Below are 25,123 nucleotides of genomic sequence, written 5' to 3'. Positions count from 1 at the left end.
AGTTGACCAAACCAAAACTTAAATTACTCATTTGCTATATTTATGATGTTTATGAATAGAGATCAAGCATTTCTACAGGTTAGGCTGAGATTTGGCAGGATTCAGCATGTAGCAGACAAAACTGCCTTGCCTTGAATGCAAGGCAGCTTTGACTGCTACATGCTGAATCCTGCCAAATCATAACTCATAAACCCGCAGGCTGCAGAGAAGGAAAATAACATTCATAATGGGCATGTAATTCAGAGTTCAGCAACCTGGATTTAATTTTGACCCCGGTGATGCCTCTGGAGTTTGCACATTCTCTCTGTGATTTCTCTGCGTCCTCCAGCTTCTTTCCCCATCCTAAAATGTGTTAGTTAGTAGGGTAATTGAGTTCTATAAAATGCCCCAGTGCAGGTGAGTGCGTGCAAGAATCAGGGTTAATGGGCACATGAGAGAGAATAGGCTACATAGAGTCATAAAGTGATACAGTGTGGAAACAGGCCCTTTGGTCCAAATTGCCCACATCAGCCAACATGTCCCAGCTACCCTAGTCTCACCTGCCCGCATTTGGTCCATATCCCTCCAAACCTATGCTGCCCATGTACCTGTCTAACTGTTTCTTAAATGTTGGGATAGTCCCTTCCTCAACCAATTCCTTTGACTGATTGTTCCATACATCCACCACCCTTTGTGTGAAAAGGTTACCCCTCAGATTCCTAATAAGTTTTTTCTGTTTCACCTTAAACCAATGTCCTCTCGTCCTCAATTCACCGCAAGAGACTCTGCGCATCTAAGATACAGGAAAATAAACTGTGGAACAGAACAGATGAGGTCTGCCCTGAATGTCAGCAATGACAAAATTAACAATTGGCCTCTTCTTTTGTCATAAAGAAATAAGAAAATTTGCCGTTTCATTTTGGAAATCCTACGCTGTCCAACAAGATTCTGGTATATTATGCACACTAAAAGAATAAAGACAACATGGAAAGGTCTGAGGCTGTGTCACAGTGCAAAGCTGCAATAAAGTACCAGAGAGACTGCCAAATGCATTTATTTCAGAACAATACAATAGAATGGCGTGACTGTCATATGTTGATAGAATGGAGCGGCTGGGCTTGTATACTCTGGAATTTAGAAGGATGAGAGGGCATTTTATTGAAACATTTAAGATTATTAAGGGATTGGACACGTTAGGGGCAGGAAAGATGTTCCCGATGTTGGGGGAGTCCAGAACCAGGGGCCACAGTTTAAGAATAAGGGGTAAGCCATTTAGAACGGAGATGAGGAAAAACCTTTTTACCCAAAGAGTTGTGAACCTGTGGAATTCTCTGCCTCAGAAGGCAGTGTAGGCCAATTCTCTGGATGCTTTCAAGAGAGTTAGATAGAGCTCTTAAGGATAGCGGAGTCAGGGGATATGGTGAGAAGGCACAAACGGGGTCCTGAATGTGGATGATCAGCCATGATCACAGTGAATGGCGGTGCTAGCTCGAAGGGCCGAATGGCCTACTCTTGCACCTATTGTCTATTGTCTAAATCCAGTGATTTGGAGGCCACAAATTTGCAGAAAACCTTTAATGTGTCACAAGAGACAACAAAAAGGATATCAATTGATTGTTATGGTGACACATTGGATTAAAAACTGAAAACTCCAGTTCTGATTAAGCTGTATCTTAGCAGTGTTGTCCAAAATAATTCAAAGTGATTATAACACTAGAGCGCAGAAACAAATGACCTAATCAAAACAAAATGCACAATCGCTTTCATCGGATAAATTTACTTCTGATAAATCTTACACCACTGGCTACACTGTTCGGCCAAAAGAAGAACAAGCGACAACATTTTACTGCCAGTGTTCTCTCCAGTTGATTGAAATCGGTTACTCAAACAAATGCATCCAAACCAACCAAGCAGATTACATAACACTGGACAAAACAAATGTTGTATTTTGCTAACAGACTCTGCTTTAACATCACCACATATTGCAGAAAATTAATCTAGTATCACAACATGTGATTAACTGAGTAGAGTATTTTTGGCACTGGTAACTTTCACCATGACGATGGATGGGGTCATCAAGGCCAACATTCAGTTGATTGAACGGAGGGATCAAGAATGAATCCATCAGGGAGAAGAAGAAGCCTTTGTTTAAGATCCTGTCCAAGACTGGATTGCTGAGGATATCATTAAAATGGCAAAGATAAAAGTAAGGGAGTATAATCTTAAAGTAGGAATTGTATCACTCAACAATGGCTGTGTCACAATGTGGTCATGTCACAGTGTGCAGAAAGGAACTGCAGATATTGGTATATACAGGAGATAGATACAAAGTGCTGGAGTAACTCAGTGGGTCAGACAGCATCTCTGGAGAAAAGGGAAAAAGAGGAAACCTTTTACCCGAAGAGGGACGAAAAAACAAAACTTAAGACAATAGGGTAAAGTATTGATACCTCTGAAGGTAGGTCAACCAAGTCTGAGGCAGGAGAGAAAATAGAATTAAACAATTAGATTCAGTGGAGGAAAGATTAAAATAGGATCAACTGAGTCAATAGACAATAGGAGTAGGCCATTCGGCCCTTTGATAAAACAATGGCATGGACTGCATGGGCCAAATAACCAGAATACTTAAGTTAAGATGGAGACTGAAGTAACTATGGATGAAGGATCACTTAGCAAAAAGATCACAGAAGATAGTGGAATGCTGATAAATCAACCAACTAATCAAATATTGATGATTTGACATCTGACCGTTGTTTTAAAGTTTAGTTCAGAGATATAGCATGGAAACAGGCTCTTCGGTCCACCGAGTCACGCTGACCAGCAATCCCCGCACACTAACAATATCCTACACACACTAGGGACAATTTAAATTTTTTATCGCCAAATAGCCTACAATGCTGTATGTCTTTGAAGTGGAGGGGGAAACTGGAGATTCCAGAGACAACCCAGGTCACGGGGAAAACTCCATACAGACAGCTCCCGTAGTCAGGATCGAAGCTGGAGCTGTAAGACAGCAACTCTACCTTTGCTCCACTGTGCCACCCCAATGAGATGGTTCCTTGAAATTCGCCAGGTTATATTAAACTTACTGGGTTCATCTATAAAACTGTGTAATCTAAAACAATTAATTACAATTATTTGGGTGCATAATTAGGAATAACACGCAAAAACATGCCAGTCCAGCACCAAAGTCCCAAGCATGCCCAATGAAAGGAAATAGATGCTTGAAGAAAAATATAGTCAAGTTTATTATCATATGCACAATTATGTTGAGGTACAGGTACAATGATGCTTGTTTGCAACGACATCACAGCCACCTAGACTCACGCAACATTCAAAATTGCACATAAAATTCTGAAAGACATTCAAAAGAAAGAAGACTGCATAAAAATACAGTCAGGAAAAAAGTAATAAAGTCCACGGTAGTGCAAGAGGTGGTCCATCGTGTTCTATTGTCAAGGTAGAATTATGGTTGCGGGGGTTGGTTTAAGAACCTGATACTTGTAGGAATGTAACTTCCCAATCTGGCGGTGTACATCCTCAGGCCTCTGTACCTCCTACCCGAAGGTAGCAATGAAGGGAGTGGGGGAATGACACTACCGTTAAAGTAGATAGCGTGGTCAGTTGATGGAAAAGAAAAGATGAGAAAGACACGCAAACAGGTTTGGCATTGCCAATCAAGCCAAAAAAGCTTCATTGGGATATGAAACCACAAATCAACACAGCCAATCCAATTTTATTCTCAGAAACATCTGGGTTGCCCAGCATGCATTACAAGAGCGCAAGCACGAAGAAAACCTTGTTTTCCCAAAGGCATTAAGACATGTGAAGCCAAATTCAGCCTCTCATTTCAGATTAGACTGATGCAGTAACAATGGTGCCACTGTGGTCCTTACAGTTCATTGCCTACAAGCAGAAAGCTAGATTACAGTTTTTTAAAAACAAAGGCCAAAGAGGAAAGGTACCAGAAACCGAGTAGCACACTAACTTGGTCATTCCCTCTTAAAGAATTAGAAAGGAACCAATAAATGTTGTGACATTGCAATTTAAGACTGCAGGACTTGATGAGCTACTGGATAAATTTATGCAAAAAGAATCAGCTTGGATCTTGGTAGATGGCCCAGATTTGTATGGCAGCAAGTCTCCAGCACAAACAATTAATTATTAATTGAACCCGGTGCACTGCTTGTGTAACTGCTACCAAAATAACACTTCCCATTGAAATTCAAGTTTAAATACACAAATGACCAAGCACTAATTTAGATCAGATAAGAAGAATTATAAATCCTTAATGTTACACAATGAGGTAATGATTTTTTGTTGAAAAGCTATAGAGCATTAAAACAGGCCCTACTCCCCAACTCATCCAGCTTTTCCTGCAATTTTATTTTCCCCTGATAAATTGCTAAATTTCTGACCAATTTAGTGTAGATAGACTGAAGAGAGGAACTTGCAGTGGATCAAAACTAAAGCAGCAATCAAAATTAGGCTCAAGAGTTCTGCAAGCAATCCATGATTGAAACATTAAATTTGCTTAAAATCTTAAGTAGGAATCGAATGTAAATACAGTGAAGCAATTCAAGTGGCTTACACTTATCTGTTATTTTACTTCCAATTGCAGATTTCAGATTCTTCTTTATAGAAATAGGAATTGGTTCAGAAATCAAAATAAAATTAAAGAATGTTAGATTTTCAGTGGGGGACGAGGGGAGAGTTATCATAGCAGTAATCCACTAGGCTCTGAAGAATTTAGGCAACAAGTGCAGGAATATTTCTTAGTTTAGTTTAGAGATACAGCGTAGAAACAGACCCTTCGCCCCACCGAGTCCACACCAAATAGCGATCCCAGCACATTAACCCTATCCTACACACACTAGGGACAGTTTAAAATTTATACCAAGCCAATTAACCTACAAAACTATATTTCTTTGGTGTGTGGGAGGAAACCGAAGATCTCGGAGAAAACCAATGCGGTCACGAGGAGAACGTACAGACTCTGTACAGACAGCACCCAGAGTCGGAATCGAACCCAGGTCTCTGGCGCTGTAAGCACTGTAAGACATCAAGTCTACCGCTGCACCACCGTGCCGTTATAACGTTAGCCGTTTAAACTTAATTCTTGTTAAGTTAAAGCAAAGGGAACTTTTTATCCCTTTAAGTTTGTTCCAGCAATTAGCAACGATGGCTGTTCTGCACCTCAAGTGTTTTTTGCCCGCTCTGTGCCATACCACTTGATCTCTATCCTATCCAAGAAATCCCCGTCAATAAAGTTACAATTGTCATAGCATTTGTATGCCAAAGTATTTCCAAAGAATATTTCCACAAACTTGTCATGTGATAATTATATCTGATGTAAATTATATATTTGAGACTATGCTGCTATAATTTTCACCCTTGGGAATGTAAAGTGCTTTGTTCACATTTTATACCGTTTTCATTAATACAGATCAAGACTCAAATAATTTCTGAATGGAGTGGAACAATGGTGTTTGCTTGAAAATAAGCTATTTACAGTCACTTTTTGGGATCCAAATCTTGATATAACCATATAATATAACCATATAACAATTACAGCACGGAAACAGGCCATCTCGACCCCTCTAGTCCGTGCCGAACACATAATCTCCCCTAGTCCCATATACCTGCGCTCAGACCATAACCCTCCATTCCTTTCCCATCTTGGGTTTAGTAAGACAGTATTTATTGCCCATCTCCAGATGTGCGGTACTTTAGAATATTTTACAAGAGCAAAATGAAGCAAAACTTTAACCAAAGGAAAAGGCATTAAACAAAAGCTGACCATAAAATGGACTGTATGGAATATCTTAAAGGAGATGAGGGAATAAAATTAGGTAGAGAATTTGAAAGTTTAGCACCTAGACAGTACATCTGATCAAATAATTAAATGAATGAATGAATGAATGAATGAATGAATGAATGAATGAATGAATGAATGAATAAGCTTATTGGCCAAGTATTCATACATGTAATTTGCCTTGGTGCTCCGCCCGCAAGTGAAAACATGACATACAGTGACAGTTAGGAATGACATAAAATATTAAACATTAATAATAAAACATTATCGATTAAACATGTGAATTAAATAATACCAGAACAGAAGGAGGCTACAGATTTTTGGTTATTGAGTAGCACTACTACTCGTGGAAAAAAGCTGTTTTTATGTCTGACTGTGGCAGCTTTGACAGTCCGGAGTCGCCTTCCAGAGGGAAGCGATTCATAGAGTTTGTGGCCAGGGTGAGAGGGGCTAGAGATGATCTTACCCGCTCGCTTCCTGGCCCTTGCAGTGTACAGTTCGTCAATGGAGGGAAGGTTGCAGCCAATAACCTTCTCAGCTGATCGGACGATTCGCTGCAGCCTCCAGGTGTCGTGCATGGTGGCTGAGCCAAACCAGATCATGATGGAGAAAGTATGGAAAGACTCTACGACGCCCATATAGAATTGGACCATCATTGCTGTGGAAGATTGTGCTTCCTCAGCTACCGCAGGAAGTACATCCTCTGTTGTGCCTTTTTGACTGTGGAGTCGATGGTGCCCCCCCCCCCCCCCCCTCCATTTATGGTCCTTGGAGATTATGGTTCCCAAGAACTTAAAAGCCTCCACAGATGTGAGTGTGGTGTTGTTGATCGTGAGTGGGGTGAGGGGAGGGGAAGCTCTCCTAAAGACTACAATCAATTCCACTGTCGTAAGAGCATTGAGCTCCAGATGGTATCAGGACGCCAGCTGTGTCACTTCCTGTCTGTATGCAGATTCCTCCCCATCCTGGATCAGTCCAATCAGGGTTGTGTCATCTGCAAACTTGAGAAGCTTGACAGAGGAATCAGTGGAGGTGCAGTCATTGGTGTAGAGAGAGTAGAGGAGTGGGGAAGAGTACACAGCCTTGCAGTGCTCCTATGCTGAGGGTCTGCGGGTCCAAGATGTGCTTTCCCAGCCTCACATGTTGCTATCTATCTGTCAGGAAGCTGATGATTCACTGACAGAGGGGTTCAGGCACAGTCAATTTGGAAAGTTTGGAGTGTAGTTGCTCTGGCACAGTGGTGTTGAATGCTGAGCTAATTTCAACAAACAAAATCCTCGCATAGGTCCCCTGGCAGTCTTGGTGCTGGAGGATGAAGTGCAGGCCCAGGTTGTCAGCGTCATCCACAGATCTATTGGCCCGATATGCAAACTGCAGAGGTTCTAGCAGGGGGTTCATGATATTTTTCAGCTTGGCCAGCACAAGCCTTTCAAGGATCTTCATGACTACAGAGGTCAGTGCGAGACAAATAATCCTTGCCTTTTTGGGTACAGGGACAACAGTGGAGACTTTGAAGCAGGCAGGAACAGTACAGGTTTGCAGGGACTGGTTGAAAATGCCTGTGTAGACCGGTGCCAGTTGTTCGGCACAGAGCTTGAGAGTAGAGGGGGAAACATTGTTTGGTCCTGGAGTATGCGAGATGTCAAAAATGGTATGCGAGATGTCAAAAATTATAAAAACCAGATCTCTGAGGATTATAGGATTGGCAGAGATTACAAAATTAAGTGACAATGTGATAGGTGGTAAAGAAATCATAACAATTGCAGGTATTAGAAAACAGAAAATGCTGGAAACACTCAGTAGGTCAGGCAACGTTTGTGGTAGGTGAAACAAGAGTTAATGCTTCAGGCAGTGGCTCTTTTTCAGCAGCAAGCCACAGACGGATCTGAACACAATTGTTTTTTAGGTTGAGAAATGAATGAGACCTGGAGTCCAAAGAGCCATATATCCCAGAGTATTGATTTATCTAGAGCTCAATGTGGGACATGTACAGTCCAAACACAGACAGATTCAGAATTGGGTGTTAACTGTTTACATGTGAAACATGATAGGCTTTTAAATTATGTTATCAAGGAAAAACATGCATATAATAATGGAGGTGCCAGGTATGGATCCCTGGTAGACTTCAGGGAAACAGCAAGGGAGTGGGAAGGGAAAACAAGACATACAATTTTCCAGCAAGAACTGGATAAGGAGGAATGGAACGAAACAAGAAAAATCCCACTCAGCTGAACAGTGAAGCAACACTACAAGGAAATTATGATCAACTGTGCATTGGCTGCAAATAGAACAATAAAGTAACATTTCATGGGAAGTCAGTTCTGACTTTGTTCTGGGCCTTTCAGGTGCCACAAAATTTCAGCACAAGCCACATCAGCATGGATCATTTACAAGAAAATGAAAATAAAAAAATTAGATGCTGAAAATCTAAGATTAAAATGCTGGAAATACTCCATATATTGGGCCACATTTGTTGCAAGAGATACAGAGTTAACGTTTCAGTCGAAGACCCTTCATCAGATGTCAGACATTAAATATCTGACAAAGGTCTTAGAACTCAAGGAATATCTATTTTTCTTATCACAGATTGACTATTTCCCGCACTTTTTGATTTTATCTTGGATCATTTAAAAGTCTCCAAGAACATAGAAACTGAGAAGGAACTGACTGGAATAAAGGTGGAAGAACAGAAGAGCACAAAATGACACATTCAAGATCACAAGATCTTAGGGAGAGGAGAATGTAGCAAAGACAACTAATGATTTAAGTTTTTGAAATAAAGAAGCCTCATTGCTGGTGGCAAGGATGGAGAAGATAGTAGAAACTAGCAGAAACAAATGATTCATGGCAAGAATGTCAAACATTATCTTCATACTGCAGAGCAGTGAATGGTTCCAGCAATGGCAAGGAAGGCCCATGAGTGCTCGATGTGATTTGGCTTAGCGTTTTGCATCAAGATAAAACTAAAAGTAGTTTTAGCTTGATCCACCAGCACTATTAGGCCCTCCATGCCACAGTATAATTTCATAACTTTAAAATCATGCCATCCTAACCATACTAAATGAAAAGCTCTAGCCATTCCGTAACAATATACTGAAACTATTACTGTACAAAATTAGATTAATCCAAGTCATTCTCAATTGAAGACACTCGTTTAGAATAAGAAGGGCAGGGAGGAAGAAAAATTAAGTACTTGAACTTGTATTTGCAGCCCCATCTTGGCTTGACATTGAAAAAAGTTGACAAAGGAATATTATGCTGCTCAACTTATTTTGTATTTCCTCATTCCTCCTTTTTAATCTTTGTCGAAATTGCACAGTCCGACTACATGATTTTTAGATCCAATTACCCAACACCCACAAAAACATTTTTTCCAATACTCGGGATATATTCAAGAGACAGTAATTGAGAGCATGAACAAATAGATATTTATACTCTCTCTTCCCTATCCCATGATGCTAAGACCAACTAAGACAAATTCCTGACCAGTATATATATATATAAACAAAGGCTCTCTGCTTTGATGGCTTTGGACTGCATAGCAATGAAACACAATGGTGTAGTTCAAAATCAAAAACTACTGAAGATTATTATTCAATTTTGTTAAATATGAAGAATATTTCCAAAGGCTAATTATTTAGAAGAAAACAAGGCCTTTGTTTTACTGAATTTAACTCTCTGAACTGACTGTAGCCTGTGTGAACTGAACAGAAGACAAAATACAAGATTTCATTTTATTCACAGTGAAAGCAAACTTGATCAAAGGTAAGGTGGTCACAAAATGCTGGAGTAAGTCAGCAGGTGAGGCAGCATCTCTGGAGGAAAGGAATGGGCGACGTTTCGGGTAGAGACCCTTCTTCAGACTGATGTCAGGGGAGGGGACGGGACAAAGATAGAATGTAGGCAGAGACAGTAAGGCTAGTGGGTGAATTGTGAAGGGAAAAGGGATGGAGAGAGTAAGCAAGGGCTATCTGAACCTCCAATTTGCGCTGGGACTCACTCTGACAATGGAGGAGGCCAGGACAGAAAGATCAGATTAGGAATGGGAAGAGGGTTGAAGTGCTGAGCCACTGGGAGAACAGGTAGGTTAAGACGGACTGAGTGGAGGTGTTCAGCGAAACGATTGCTACTTTGATCGCTGGTGGATCACCAGCTTCCTGACAGACAGGAAGCAGCATGTGAGGCTGGGAAAGCACATCTCGGACACACAAACGCTCAGTATAGCAGCACTGCAAGGCTGCGTACTCTCTCCTCTCCTCTACTCTCTCTCTACCAACGACTGCACCTTCACAGACACTTCTGTCAAGCTTCTCAAGTTTTCGGACGACACAAGTCTGATTGGACTGATCCAGGATGGGGAGGAATCTGCCTACAGACAGGAAGTGTCACAGCTGGCGTCCTGGTGCCATTGCAACAACCTAGAGCTCAATGCTCTTAAGACAGTGGAATTGATTGTGGACTTTAGGAGAGCTCCCCTTCCCCTCACCCCACTCACCATCAACAACACCACAGTCACATCTGTGGAGTCTTTTAAGTTCCTGGGAACCATCATCTCCAAGGACCTTAAGTGGGGGTGGCTACCATCGACTCCATAGTCAAAAAAGCACAACAGAGGATGTACTTCCTACGGCAGCTGAGGAAGCACAATCTGCCACAGGCAATGATGGTCCAATTCTACACGGCCATCGTAGAGTCTGTTCTCGCCTTCTCCATCATGGTTTGGTTTGGCTCAGCCATCAAGCACGACACCTGGAGGCTGCAGCGAATCGTCCGATCAGCTGAGAAGGTTATTGGCTGCAACCTTCCCTCCATTGATGAACTGTACACTGCAAGGGCCAGGAAGCGAGCGGGCAAGATCATCTCTGACCCCTCTCACCCTGGCCACAAACTCTATGACTCGCTTCCCTCTGGAAGGCGACTCCGGACTGTCAAAGCTGCCACAGCCAGACATAAAAACTGTTTTTATTCACGAGTAGTTGCTCTACTCAACAGCTAAAAATCTGTAGCCTCCCTTTGATCTGGTATTTTGTTGGTTCACATGCTTGATCAATTGTGTTTTATCATTAATGGTTTATTATTATTAATGTTTAGTGTTTTCTGAGTCATTCGTAACTGTCACTGTTGTTACTTGTGGGCGGAGCACCAAGGCAAATTCCTTGTATGTGAATACTTGACAATAAACTTACTTACTTACTTGTCTGCATTGAACAAAGTTAAAGCAGAAACTGCAATTTACAAACAGAGAGAAGCTTGAACAGCAAAGAATTCCACCACTAAAGATGACAATCCGTAATCAAATGCATTGTTTTCAAACTACAATCAAATCAAACAAAAAACATACCTTCAATGTGTAAAGCACTTAATTTTCCTTGCAACAATTGCTTTTAAAGTCATCTGGTCTAAAAACATGTGTTGGCTGATTGTAAAACTAACATAGATGTTATTGACTCACAAGAAATTGCAGATGCTGGAATCATGCGAAGAACACAAAGCTCTGGATTAACTCAGCAGGCCAGGCAACATTTTTAGAAGACACGGATAGGTCTGGACCTTTCTTCAGACATTTTTCATCAATGTTACTGACATTCACAAACTAGTTGGTGCTGATAAACAGGTGCTAATAAATAATTGCCCATGGCTAGCATTCCGAGCTACACAAAGATCGACCTAAAGAAAGATTGATCTGGAGCGGGCTCTCGGAAAGCCATTCAGACGGGTATAAGGTGGAATATACAAGCGCAAGAAGTTCAGAAAACAAAGATGCTGAAGAACTGAATGAAAGGAACACCAATATAGATGAAAATGACACAGCAACCCTGTGAAATTACGACAATGCTGCATGTATGCTTACCACAGGTTGTCAATTAGCTGCATGTAAGTTTGCCACAGGCTAACTTATTAGAAGTCAATCTTCTACCAAGCATTTATTAACTCCTCAAAACCCATCCACTTTTTAAACACATAAGGAGAAATTAAGCAATGTGGGATATTTCAATTTTTTGTGTTCAAGTACAACTAATAAGTTCTATGCCACATGATTGTGGCTTTCAAAACCAAACAATGCATTCTAACAACATTATCAAACCACGTTCAGCACTATCTTGATTACTATAGCCTTCTAAATCATTTTTATTCTGTTCACTACTCCTACAATAATGAAGCAGTCTGCAACAATTTACAGTAATATCTGGTCAATGAGCTAGGTATGATATAATTTCAATGCCAAGTAACTGTTTTGAGGCAAGCTCTCTTCGCTGCTTGGAAATCCCACGGAGCTCCTCCAACCATTAGTATATCCAGCAGTTAGTTTTTTGCTCCAGATTTCAGCATCTGCAATCTTTTGTGTCTTCCCCCTGCGTTTAACAGCATGACCATGGCAGAGTCTCCTATGATCAAAATCCTAGGTGTCAATTTTACACTAACACCCGAGATGCAGAATGAATGCAGATTAGCGACTCAGCAGAGATTAGCAATTTACCTTTGACCTCAGAACCAGCTAACCACCAAAATATTTGGTCAGCAATGTCCCATAACTCGCCAGGTGCCAGTTTGGTCAAGCAACAGCCAAGGAAATTAAAACAATTCTAAACACCCATGTTCATTTGGCTCAATAGGCAAGCAATTCAACACTGACAGTACAAAGTATAACATAACCACTATCTACTGGGTGCTTGAAACATTAAGGTCATTTTGTTATCTTTCCTACCCTAGTGTGAGGAAGGTTACTTCGTACAAACTTAATTGAGTATTTCTGAGATGGCGAGAAAGATGATTGATGAGGGTCGGTCAGTAGATGATGTGTACATGACTTTAGTGAAACAACAAAGTCCTTCATTGAACTGGTTCAGAAATTAATCACATGGGAACCATGGTGAGTTGGTAAGTTGAATTCAAAATTGGCTTGTTCATAGAAGACATAAGGTAGTGGTGTAGCGGCGTATTCTGACAGTTGTGTTCTGCAAGGATCAGTGCTGAGAGCTCTTATTTGGAACATTGATAAATGAATTGGATGCAAATGTAAATGGAACAAACAGAAATTTTACAGATGACACAAAAGTAGGTGGAATTCCAGATAGTGAGGAACGTTGTCAAAGGATATAGCAGAATATAAATCAGTTGGAAGACTGAAGTAGAGGTGGGGAAATGGCACTTAGAATTTAATCCAGACGAGGTCAAATGCAAGAGGAACCTACACAGTAACCTTCGGAGCATTGATGTAGAGGGAATTGGGGGGGGGGGGGGAGGGAAAGCCATAGTTGCCTGAAAGTTGCATTTAATTTGCATCGCTGATTGCAGGAAGGTTTATTTGATGGTGATAATTACAAATGAGTGAGATACAGTATATTCAGTTCAGTACTCCCGTAATCCAATGCCAAGTACAGACTCACTGATTTGTATGTATTTTTTTGAACTACAATACGGTGAACACATTTCCAATTCCATTAAAATAAATCACACATCCCATTTAAAAACGACTCCAAAACTAACCAATTTAAAATGTAACAAAACCATAATTAACGTATTTTCATCTGCCAGCAGAATTTGTGTGACATTCTACACACATTAAAAACAAACAGAAACAATGAAAGCTCAATATATTTGATAGATGACAAAATGTTCAACACTTAAGACTCGATATATTTGACAGAAGTGAATTTACCGACTTTATAGCTGGAGGACTAAATAACTACTATATTTGAGCAAAAGAAAATATAAACTGCTGGAGGAACTCAGCAGGTCAGGCAGCATCTGTAGAGGGAACTGTACAAGATAGCATTCCATGGTTCAAGTCTCGTTTCCAAGTGTGGAGAAGGGTCCCGACACAAAAAGTTACATGTCCATTTCCCTCCATAGATGCTGCCTGACAAGCTGAGTTCCTCCAGCACTTTGTTTGGATCAAGCCTCATATCAATATGCAATACACCTGCAAGGCTGCACATTTGTGAGATGGATATTTCCCCATTCCTTCCACAGATGATGCCTGACCCACTGAAACCCTCCAGCACTTTGTGATTCCAACATCTGCAATTCTTTGTGTCTTCATTTCCCCATCACTGCTTGCTGATCAATACACTTGAAATGCTACAGATTTCCTCAAATGCAGAAAACTCGATATACAATTGTGATATGCCTCCAGTGAGATAGGCACTTCCCCATCAATATAGGCACATGGAACAGCAGATGCTGGTTTATAAACATAGGCACAAAGTGCTGGAGTAACCGTGGGATGGGCAGCAATTCTGGAGAACATGAACAGGTGACATTTCAGCTCGTGACTGATCTGAAGAAGGCTCCCAACGCAAAACATCACCTATCCATTTTCTCTTAGACATGCTGCCTGACTCGGTAAGTTTTTCCAGCACGTTGGGTCATATTTCCCAGTTAATGCTTGCTAAGTAATACACGTACATTTCTCAATCTCAGAAAGCTTGATATAAAAATATGATAAGCCACTCAGCGAGAAGACTTGTCCATCAATGTTTGGTGAGCTATACACTTGCATTTCCCAAACGCATTAAGCTCAGTATACAAGTATGATAAGCATCCAGTAAGATGGAACTTCCCAGACAATGTTTGATGAACATTACAGCTACATTTCTCAATCACAGTAAACTTGGCATACAAATATGGTAAGCCACCAAGCAAAAGGGTTCTGACCCAAAACGTCACCCATCTGTCTGAAGAAGGGTCACGTTTCATTTATCTCCAGAGATGCTGCCAGACCAACTGAGTTACTCTAGCACTTTGTGTCTATCTTTCAAATAAACTAGCATCTGCAGTTCTTTGTTTTTACTTCCCCCTCAATGCTTGGTGACCAATTCCAGTGCACTTTCCAATCGCAGTTAAAATGGTATACAATTATGATAGTAAGATAGACCCAGTAAGATCGACACTTCCCCAACAATGTGTAGAAAGGAACTTTGAGTTGCTGGTTTACATCAACGATAGATACAAAATGCTGGAGTAACTCAGCGGGTCAGGCAGCATCTCTGGAGAAAAGGAGTATGGCGTATAATGTTTGGGACAAAGAACCACCATTTATTTATTTGCCTCTGTACGCCACAACTTGAGATTTGTAATTTAAAAAAATCACATGTGGTTAAAGTGCACATTGTCAGATTTTATTAAAGGGTATTTTGATACATTTTGGTTTCACCATGTAGAAATTAATGCTGCTTTTATATATTGTGCCCCCATTTCAGGGCACCATAATGTTTGGGACACATGGCTTCACAGGTGTTTGTAATTGCTCAGGTATTTAATTGCCTCCTTAATGCAGGTACAAGAGAGCTCTCAGCACCTAGTCTTTCTTCCAGTCTTTCCATCACCTTTGGAAACTTTTGTTGCTGTTTATTATCAACATGAGGACCAACGTTGTGCCAATGAAAGTCAAAGAAGCTATTATGAGACTGAGAAACAAGAATAAACTGTTAGAGACATCAGCTAAACCTTAGGCTTACCAAAACTAACTGTTTGGAACATCATTAAGAAGAAAGAGAGCACTGGTGAGCTTACTAATAATCGCAAAGGGACTGGCAGGCCAAGGAAAACCTCCACAGCTGATGACAGAAGAATTCTCTCCATAATAAAGAAAACACCCCAAACAACTGTCCAACAGATCAGAAACATTCTTCAGGAGTCAGGTGTGGATTTGTCAATGACCACTCTCCGCAGAAGACTTCATGAACAGAAATACAGAGGCTACACTGCAAGATACAAACCACTGGTTAGCCGCAAAAATAGGATGGCCGGGTTACAGTTTGCCAAGATGTTCTTAAAAGAGCAACCACAGTTCTGGAAAAAGGTCTTGTGGACAGATGAGACGAAGATTAACTTATATCAGAGTGATGGCAAGAGATACATTTATGGAGGAGAGAAGGAACTGCCCAAGATCTAAAGCATACCACATCATCTGTGAAACATGCTGGTGGGGATGTCATGGCCTGGGCATGTATGGCTGCTGAAGGCACTGACTCACTTATCTTCATTGATGATACAACTGCTAATGTTAGTAGCATAATGAATTCTGAAATGTTTCGACACATTCCATATGCTCAAGTTCAAACAAATGCCTCAAAACTCATTGGCCGGCGGTTCATTCTACAGCAAGACAATGATTCCAAACATACTGCTAAAACAACAAAGGAGTTTTTCTAAGCTAAAATATGGTCAATTCTTGAGTGGCCAAGTCAATCACCCGATCTGAACCCAATTGAGCATGCCTTTTATATGCTGAAAAGAAAACTGAAGGGGACTAGCTCCCAAAACAAGCATAATCTAAAGATGGCTGCAATGCAAGCCTGGTAGAGCATCATCAGTGAAGACATCTAGCAACTGGTGATGTCGATGAATCGCAAACTTCAAGCGGTCATTGCATGCAAAGGATATGCAACAAAATACTAAACATGACTACTTTCATTTACATGACATTACTGAGACCCAAACATTATGGTGTCCTGAAATGGGGAGACTATGTATAGGGAGGTTGCACGGCAGTCAAGGTCACGACCCGTGACCCATACTGTTGCCACGCAACGCCTTCAGGAGTACAAGCGGTGAATGTCAGATAAGCACTTACTAGGGCTGCCAGTGCAGCGGGCCCGTCTTTTGTCCCAACATCTGTCCCCGATGTGTGGGTCGGGGGTGGGTGAATCACCCGGTGTGGGTGTCGGGAGGTGAATCATCCCGTGTGTGGGTCGGGGTCCGGGGGTCTGAATCACCCTGGTGTCGGAGTCGGGTGCCAGTGCAGCGCAGGTCAGTGACTCTGGGTGGGCGGAGGGACCAGACTGTCCCCAATTCTGCTGCAGCTGACAGGGACGTTGCAGGGTTTATGGCCTCGTGTGTCCGCTGCCCGGAGTCGCGACCCCGCTCCACTCGGGCCCGTGTGTGGGCACTGCCGATCCACAGCCCGTCACAGCACGGCTGCACAGGGGGAGACGGGGCAGAGGGCGGCCATGGCTGGACAGCGGTGACCACGGGGGAGAGTGGGGGCTGTCCCGAGGGATGAGCTCCTTCGGCCATTTACACCTTGGTGCTCGGGTTCAGACCACTCAGTTACCCTCCAGCCCCGGGCGGCTGTGGGCGGGGGCTTGCCCTCAATCCACTGGCACGCTGCTCTTTCGCAAGTCAGTGAGCAGCAGTGATTTTGGTAATTTCTCTCATGGTTACCCCTAGTTCATCAATTTTTACAGCGCAAAAATTGACAATTTTCCCGGTTTTTAACAGGTAAGAACGTACGTGTTGTGTGTGTTACTAGTGTATGCCGATAGCTGCCTTGTACTCCAGAAGGATTGAGCTACTCTGTGTGTCACGCCCTTTGACCTGATGACCTTACGTGCAACCTCCCTATAAACACTGCTGTAATTTCTACATGGTGAAACCAAAATATATAAAAATGGCTTTATTAAAATCTGACTGCACTTTAACCACATGTGATTTTTTTTTCTATTACACATCTCAAATTGTGGAGTACAGAGGAAAATAAATAAATGATAGGTCTTTGTCCCAAACATTATGGAGGCCACGGCAGGTGACGTTTCGGGTGTACTCCTTTACTCCAGAGATGCTGCCTGGCCCGCTGAGTTACTCCAACATTTTGTGTCTAAACTGCCCCAAGAATGCTTGTGTCAGTGATACGCTTGCATTTCCCAATCGCAGTTAACTTGGTATGCGATTGTGATAAGCCTAACAGTAAGATAGACACTTTCCCACCGATGTTTGATGAACAAAACACCTGTATTCCCCAATCGCAGTTATTAACTTGATATACGATTATAATAAGCTTCCCAGTAAGATAGACACTTCCTCAACAACGTTTGGGTAATACACTCGCATTTCCAAATTGCAGTAAACTTGGCAGACAATTGACAGACACTTCCTCGACAATGTTTGGTGAACAAAACACTTGCATTCCCCAATCGCAGTGAACTTGGTATACATACAATTATGATAAGCCTCCCAGTAAAATAGACACTTCCTCAACAATAGACACAAAATGTTGGAGTAACTCAGCGAGACAGGCAGCATCTCTGGAGAGAAGGGTCTCGACCAAAAACGTCACCCATTCCTTCTATCCAGAGACTCTGAGTTACTCCAGGAATTTGTGTCTGTCTTCGGTTTAAACCAGCATCTACAGATCCTTCCTTCACACTTCCTCAACAATGCTTGAACAAAACACAATTGCAATCCCCAATCGCAGTGAACTTGGAATACGTATATGATAAGTCTCGCAGTAAGGTAGACACTACCACAACAATACTCGGGCGAGCAATACACCCTCATTCCCCAATCTGCAGTGAACTTGGCAGACAATTAATGATGAGAAGCCTGCACTGTGGTGGACACTTGCCCATCAATGGCTGACTGTATGAGGAAGCGGCGGCGCGCCTGCGCGGAGGGCGGCCGGGCGACGGGGCTGGCACCGAGCGCACACAATCAAATAACCGCCTCAAAACACACACTTTCCCCTCAGCAACTCCATCCTCCCCACTCCGCCGACCCTCCCTTCGACGGCCCACCCCAGAAACGGCGGAAACTACCGTTGGAATTCGAACTAACTGAACTTCTTTTACCTGTCAGCCGGATTTTAATGCTTGACCCGTTCCGTCGAGCTCCGGGGTTCGACATTACTTGTAAAATGCCCCCTTTTTTCCCCCCCAGCAACGAGCCGCTCCTCTTCCTGCGCGCCGTGTTAAAATAGAATGTCTTTATCGACGAATGAGAAAAGATAGATTTACACATATATATAAGTAGATATATATATATATATATATCCGTGAGGGAGCGGAGCGCGGGCCCAACGCTCGCAGCGCTGGCGCGAGACACAAGTCACGGCGGCTGCAGCAGGCAGGCAGGCAGGCAGCGCGCGCGCGCCCCCCCCGTACGCTGCGCGCTGACGTCGCCGACCGTGCGCGCGCGCGCGCGTCCTCCACGCCCCGGCTGAGAGGACGGCCCCCCCGCCGCGCGCTGACGTCGACGTCCGTCCGTGCGCGCGCGCCCCCTCCCCGTGCCCCGCCCGAGGACGTGCGCTCCCTCCCCCCCCCCCCGCTGCGCGATGACGTCGCCGTCCGTGCGCGCGCGCCCCCCCCCCGCGCCAGCCTCTCTTGCTTCATCCTGGTGGATTGAGTCAATCGGGTTCTATTGTGACATAGAAACATGGGAAATAGGTGCAGGAGTAGAGGCCATTCGGCCCTTCGAGCCTGCACCGCCATTCAATATGATCATGACTGATCATCCAACTCAGTATCCTGTACCTGCCTTCTCTTCATACCCCCTGATCCCTTTAGCCACAAGGGCCACATCTAACTCCCTCTTAAATATAGCCAATGAACTGGCCTCAACTACCTTCTGCGGCAGAGAATTCCACAGATTCACCACTCTCTGTGTGAAAAAAGTTTTCCTCATCCCGGTCCTAAAAGATTTCCCCCTTATCCTTAAACTGTGACCCCTTGTTCTGGACTTCCCCAACATCGGGAACAATCTTCCTGCATCTAGCCTGTCCAACCCCTTAAGAATTTTGTACGTTTCTATAAGATCCCCCCTCAATCTTCTAAATTCTAGCGAGTACAAGCCGAGTCTATCCAGTCTTTCTTCATATGGAATTCTTACTTGAAGCAGCAGCACCACAACACACACAATTATGGGTTTTTTCGTGAATGCAACTAAATACAATGCTAATAAATGTATGTATAAGCCGCTGAGAATGTAAGAGGAATTTTGCACAGTTCTCATTTTGTATGTATTTTTAAAATCCTGAATAAAGTTTATTTTGATTTTTAAAAAACAGGTTTGTCAACACAGTACTCAATGGATAATAAACAAACGGAAAAAGTTCAATAAATAAAATATATGGTGCATAAACAAGAGCATTTTATTGTCATGAAATTCTACTTGCAGCAGCATCAGAGCAAGATTGTCTACACTGTACAGAATGAATAATATAATAAACAAACAAAATATTCAATATTTTTTTAAATATAGTGCAACGAGTGTATTTTATTCTCATATAAAATTCTTACTTGCAGCAGCAGCAGCAGCAGCAGCATAACAAATTTGAAAACAGCACTCAATAGGCAATGTAATAAACAAATGGTTCAATAGATTAAAAAACAATATAGGGCAAATTTGAGTATTTTATTGTCATGTGAAATTCTTACTTGCAGCAGCATGCAAAAAACAAAACAAGACCCAAGTCTAAAAGTAGAAACAGGGAACTGCAGATGCTGGTTTACACAAAAGGACACAAAATGTTGGAGTAACTTCGCGGGTCAGGCACCGCTTCTTTGAAGAACGTGGATACTTGGCGTTTTGGGTCAGGACCCTTCTTCAGACTCAAAGCTCAAAATCCCTTGAGCAACCCAGAGTTTATTTGGAGTTTATAGTGTTCAAACAGACTTGATGGGCCGAATGGCCGAATTCTGCCCGTATGTCTTCTGATCTTATGATCAACAATGCACCATAGCTGCAGTATACAGGAATGGGACAATACAGTATGATTACTCATCTTTAGACCACACCTTCCAAACCCACAATTTTCAGCAGCATAGGCAAGGGCAGCAGATCCACAGGAACACCACTGCCTACAGGTTGCCTTCATAATTACAAACAATGCCAATAACGATAAATCCTGCAACTCTCAGACCAATAGCATTTGGAGACATCCTCACCAGAAGAACTTGTAAGAGCTGCCCGTCAATAGCTGACAACACCCTGGCCTTTGCCAGTAGCAACAACATTCTGAAAATGACCAAGTACCTTTGAAGTGCAGCCACAGTTGTAATGTATAAAACATGCCAACCAAACCATGTACAAGATGCATGATCAGACGTGCAGTGGTGATCAGATGTGTGCTTTTGGGTGTTGACTCAGTGATAAATATTGACCAGGAGATGGGAAAAGACAGCAGATCAATAGTTCCAAGAAAACTTTTACATCCAAATAAAAGGACAGGCAAGGGTTCAGTTTAGTATCTCATCCAAAACAACATATTTAACAGTGGTGGCCAAGAAAACATATCTCATACACTGTTGGGACTTGATCCGTTCACTCAGCTTTGTGTGAGCCAAAATTCAGACAATAAAATACTGCAGCTTGAATCCTGGAACTAAACACAAACTGAACCGCTGCTTTCAGTTTTGTTTAATTTAGAAATAGGCTGTGCAGCCCACCGAGTCTGCACCGACCACAATTACCCCTACACTGGTTCTATCCAACAGACTAGGGACAATTTATAGAAGCTAATTAACAGACAAACCTGTACGTCTTTGGAGTGTGGGAGGAAACCGGATCACCAGGAGAAAACCCACATGGACAGAGGGAGAACGTACAAACTCTGTACAGGCAGCACCAGTAGTTAGGATAGAACACAGGTCTCTGCCGATGTAAGGCAGCAACCCTACTACTGTGCCACCCCTAACATGCAGCTCACAGAAGCTCATTGAACACGATGCTGAGAGGTATAACATTAAATACAACAAATATGGCGGACCAATTGAATAACTACTTTGGTTCCGTCTTCACTAAGGAAGACATAAATAATCTGCCGGAAATAGCAGGGGACCGCGGGTCAAAGGAGTTGGAGGAATTGAGTGAAATCCAGGTTAGCCGGGAAGTGGTGTTGGGTAAATTGAATGGATTAAAGGCCGATAAATCCCCAGGGCCAGATAGGCTGCATCCCAGAGTACTTAAGGAAGTAGCTCCAGAAATAGTGGATGCATTAGTAATAATCTTTCAAAACTCTTTAGATTCTGGAGTAGTTCCTGAGGATTGGCGGGTAGCAAACGTAACCCCGCTTTTTAAGAAGGGAGGGAGAGAGAAAACGGGGAATTACAGACCAGTTAGTCTAACATCGGTAGTGGGGAAACTGCTGGAGTCAGTTATTAAAGATGGGATAGCAGCACATTTGGAAAGTGGTGAAATCATTGGACAAAGTCAGCATGGATTTACAAAAGGTAAATCATGTGAGACGAATCTCATAGAATTTTTCGAGGATGTAACTAGTAGCGTGGATAGGGGAGAACCAGTGGATGTGGTGTATCTGGACTTCCAGAAGGCTTTCGACAAGGTCCCACATAAGAGATTAGTATACAAACTTAAAGCACACGGCATTGGGGGTTCAGTATTGATGTGGATAGAGAACTGGCTGGCAAACAGGAAGCAAAGAGTAGGAGTAAACGGGCCCTTTTCACAATGGCAGGCAGTGACTAGTGGGGTACCGCAAGGCTCAGTGCTGGGACCCCAGCTATTTACAATATATATTAATGATCTGGATGAGGGAATTGAAGGCAATATCTCCAAGTTTGCGGATGACACTAAGCTGGGGGGCAGTGTTAGCTGTGAGGAGAATGCTAGGAGACTGCAAGGTGACTTGGATAGGCTGGGTGAGTGGGCAAATGTTTGGCAGATGCAGTATAATGTGGATAAATGTGAGGTTATCCATTTTGGTGGCAAAAACAGGAAAGCAGACTATTATCTAAATGGTGGCCGACTAGGAAAAGGGGAGATGCAGCGAGACCTGGGTGTCATGGTACACCAGTCATTGAAAGTAGGCATGCAGGTGCAGCAGGCAGTGAAGAAACCGAATGGTATGTTAGCTTTCATAGCAAAAGGATTTGAGTATAGGAGCAGGGAGGTTCTGCTGCAGTTGTACAGGGTCTTGGTGAGACCACACCTGGAGTATTGCGTACAGTTTTGGTCTCCAAATCTGAGGAAGGACATTATTGCCCTAGAGGGAGTGCAGAGAAGGTTCACCAGACTGATTCATGGGATGTCAGGACTGTCTTATGAAGAAAGACTGGATAGACTTGGTTTATACTCTCTAGAATTTAGGAGATTGAGAGGGGATCTTATAGAAACTTATAAAATTCTTAAGGGGTTGGACAGGCTAGATGCAGGAAGATTGCTCCCGATGTTGGGGAAGTCCAGGACAAGGGGTCACAGCTTAAGGATAAAGGGGAAATCCTTTAAAACCGAGATGAGAAGAACTTTTTTCACACAGAGAGTGGTGAATCTCTGGAACTCTCTGCCACAGAGGGTAGTCGAGGCCAGTTCATTGGCTATAACAGTAGAATTGTGCAAGGATTGTAGTGCATAAAGAATATACCTACAGTAAGTGCAATAACTGAATGAAGTGCAGTTAAAATTAAAGTACATGGAATTCTCTGCCACAGAGGGCAGTGGAGGACAATTCACTGAATGTTTTCAAGAGAGAGTTAGATTTAGCTCTTTGGGCTAATGGAATCAAGGGATATGGGGTAAAAGCAGGAATGCGGTACTGATTTTAGAAGATCAACCATGATCATATTGAATGGCGGTGCTGGCGCGAAGGACCAAAAGGCCTACTCCTGCACCTATTATTCTATGTTTCTACACAGCAGCTTCTCTGAGACTGCGGTGTGAAAGAGGTGATTGGTTCAGTTTTCTGGGAGCAGGGGGAAGAAGCCTTTCTTAAGTGTAGATTTCCTTGCATTCGATCTCCAGTAACTTCTCTCGGAAGATGGAAAGAGAAAAAGGAATGGCCAGGTTGGCAGGCATCATCAACGACACTTCCAGCCTTCCCGATGCAACGCACCGTGACGATGGACTAGATGGAAGGAAGTGCCGAGCCTACGATGGACCGGGCTGTGTTCACTGCTCTCTGCAGGTTCAGGCGGTCAACCCAGAGGAATTATCACCCTAGTCTGAGATGCATCCCATCAGAAAACTTTTTATGGTGTATCTGTAGAAGTTTGAGAGAATCCTTACAGACTTGGTGAATCTTCTCAGATCCAAGAAAGTAAATACGCTAGTGTGCAGGAAGGAACTGCAGATGCTGGTTTGCACGTAAGTTAGACACAAAATGCTGGTGTAACTCAGCAGGACAGGCAGTAACCCTGGAGAGAAGAAGGGTCTCGACCCGAAACATCACCCATTCCTTCTCTCCAGTGATGCTGCCAGGCCTGCCGAGTTACTCCAGCATTTTGTGTCTATCATACACTAATGCTCTCTTGATCACTGGATTAATGTGAAAGGACACGGTTTTCTTGCTGGTGATCTGGAGGCCACGGAATCTGAAGCCGTGGGTCATCGCCACAACAACGGCGTTGATAAGGGCAGGGTTGTATTCACCACCCCTCCCCCACCCCACCCACTTCTTTTGGTCAACAACCAACTCTTTCATCTTGTAAGAGTATTATCAATAGGACAAAATAAAGAATGCATGGAATTAAAGATCTTTGTTTCATCTTCACCACAAAGCACAAAAAAATGAGAAATATTTAGAAAATCAAGGCACAGTTGAAAATTTAAAAAAAACAGACAGAAAGAAAATAAAAAAGGCTCTGTGTGATAAGTTTGTCAGGAATGTTTGAGTTGCTCACTGACCACTGCTGAACAAATGCATAGACAACACATCACAATAGCTTGTCTTTGATGCTTTTGTTTTGAGGTCTCCCAGCAATTTTAATTCATTTTCACAGCAAAAAATATATCGTAAGAAATGCAATGAGCAAAATATCTACAATGAGGCGGGGCGGCACAGCGGTAGCTCTGCTGCCTTACAGCGCTGGAGTTCCAGGTTCAATTCTGATTAGGGGTTGCCGTCTGCATGAAGTTTGTACATTCTCCCTGTGATCGCATTGGGTTTTTTTCCTGGCGCTCCAGTTTCCTCCCACACTCGAAGTTTGTAGGTTAATTGGCTTCAGTAAAAATTGTAAATGGTCCTTGGTGTGTAGGACTAGTTACCGCTAGTCGACACTCCGTTTTCCCAGCTTGGTGCTGCTCCAATATGAGAGTAGGATCTCATGCAGGAAGAACCATTGTCATTTATCTGCGACACTGAACAATCATTCCCTCCAGCAATGGTGTACTGCAGCAGCAACGCATGCCCCATGTATAAAAGGCATTGGAGCTCATTGTCTGGGTTACTCCAACAGCTCCTTCCAGTCTGCATCCTTTACCACAATCTATTGCAACACATTACGTGTCTATTGGCATGTATTAATAAATGCACAATGATACCTCAAAATGCAGGCTCTCCACCTAAATCACCCATCACTATTACCAGTGATCATCTGCAATGCTGTCTCGGAGGACGAGAATTAACAGTATTGTGAATGTGCCTTCAGAGAGGAGGTTCAGCCACCATCACACAAGGGCAGGTAGCAATGGGGAAAGTTGGTCTTCATCGTCAATGACACCACAACATGAAAAACCACTTGTTTTATAATAGTCAATTAGAGCTTCATCCAAATTTTCAGATGATACACAAAAGGTATAAGCCAGCAAAAGCAAAACTTATTCTACAATTATTGGGTGAGAGGGGATCTCATTGAAACATATAAGATTGTTAAG

The 25,123-nt window shown here is 42.7% G+C and overlaps 1 protein-coding gene across 2 annotated transcripts in view; it reads right to left on the bottom strand.

Moving 5' to 3' along the window:
* smurf1 (SMAD specific E3 ubiquitin protein ligase 1) overlaps positions 1-18,635 on the bottom strand; it is a 71,025-nt gene extending 52,390 nt beyond the window's left edge. For both annotated transcript variants that reach the window (XM_033041108.1, XM_033041109.1), the window contains exon 1: positions 18,367-18,635. In XM_033041108.1, the coding sequence (XP_032896999.1) occupies positions 18,367-18,535 (169 nt within the window). In that variant the 5' untranslated portion in view covers positions 18,536-18,635. The remainder of the gene's footprint in view (positions 1-18,366) is intronic.
* Between the last annotated feature and the right edge of the window lie 6,488 nt (positions 18,636-25,123).

The sequence above is a fragment of the Amblyraja radiata genome, chromosome 22 (assembly GCF_010909765.2).
Source record: "Amblyraja radiata isolate CabotCenter1 chromosome 22, sAmbRad1.1.pri, whole genome shotgun sequence".
Classification (NCBI taxonomy): domain Eukaryota; kingdom Metazoa; phylum Chordata; class Chondrichthyes; order Rajiformes; family Rajidae; genus Amblyraja; species Amblyraja radiata.
Note: the sequence above shows the minus strand (reverse complement) of the source record. Positions and strands in the feature narration are given on the sequence as shown.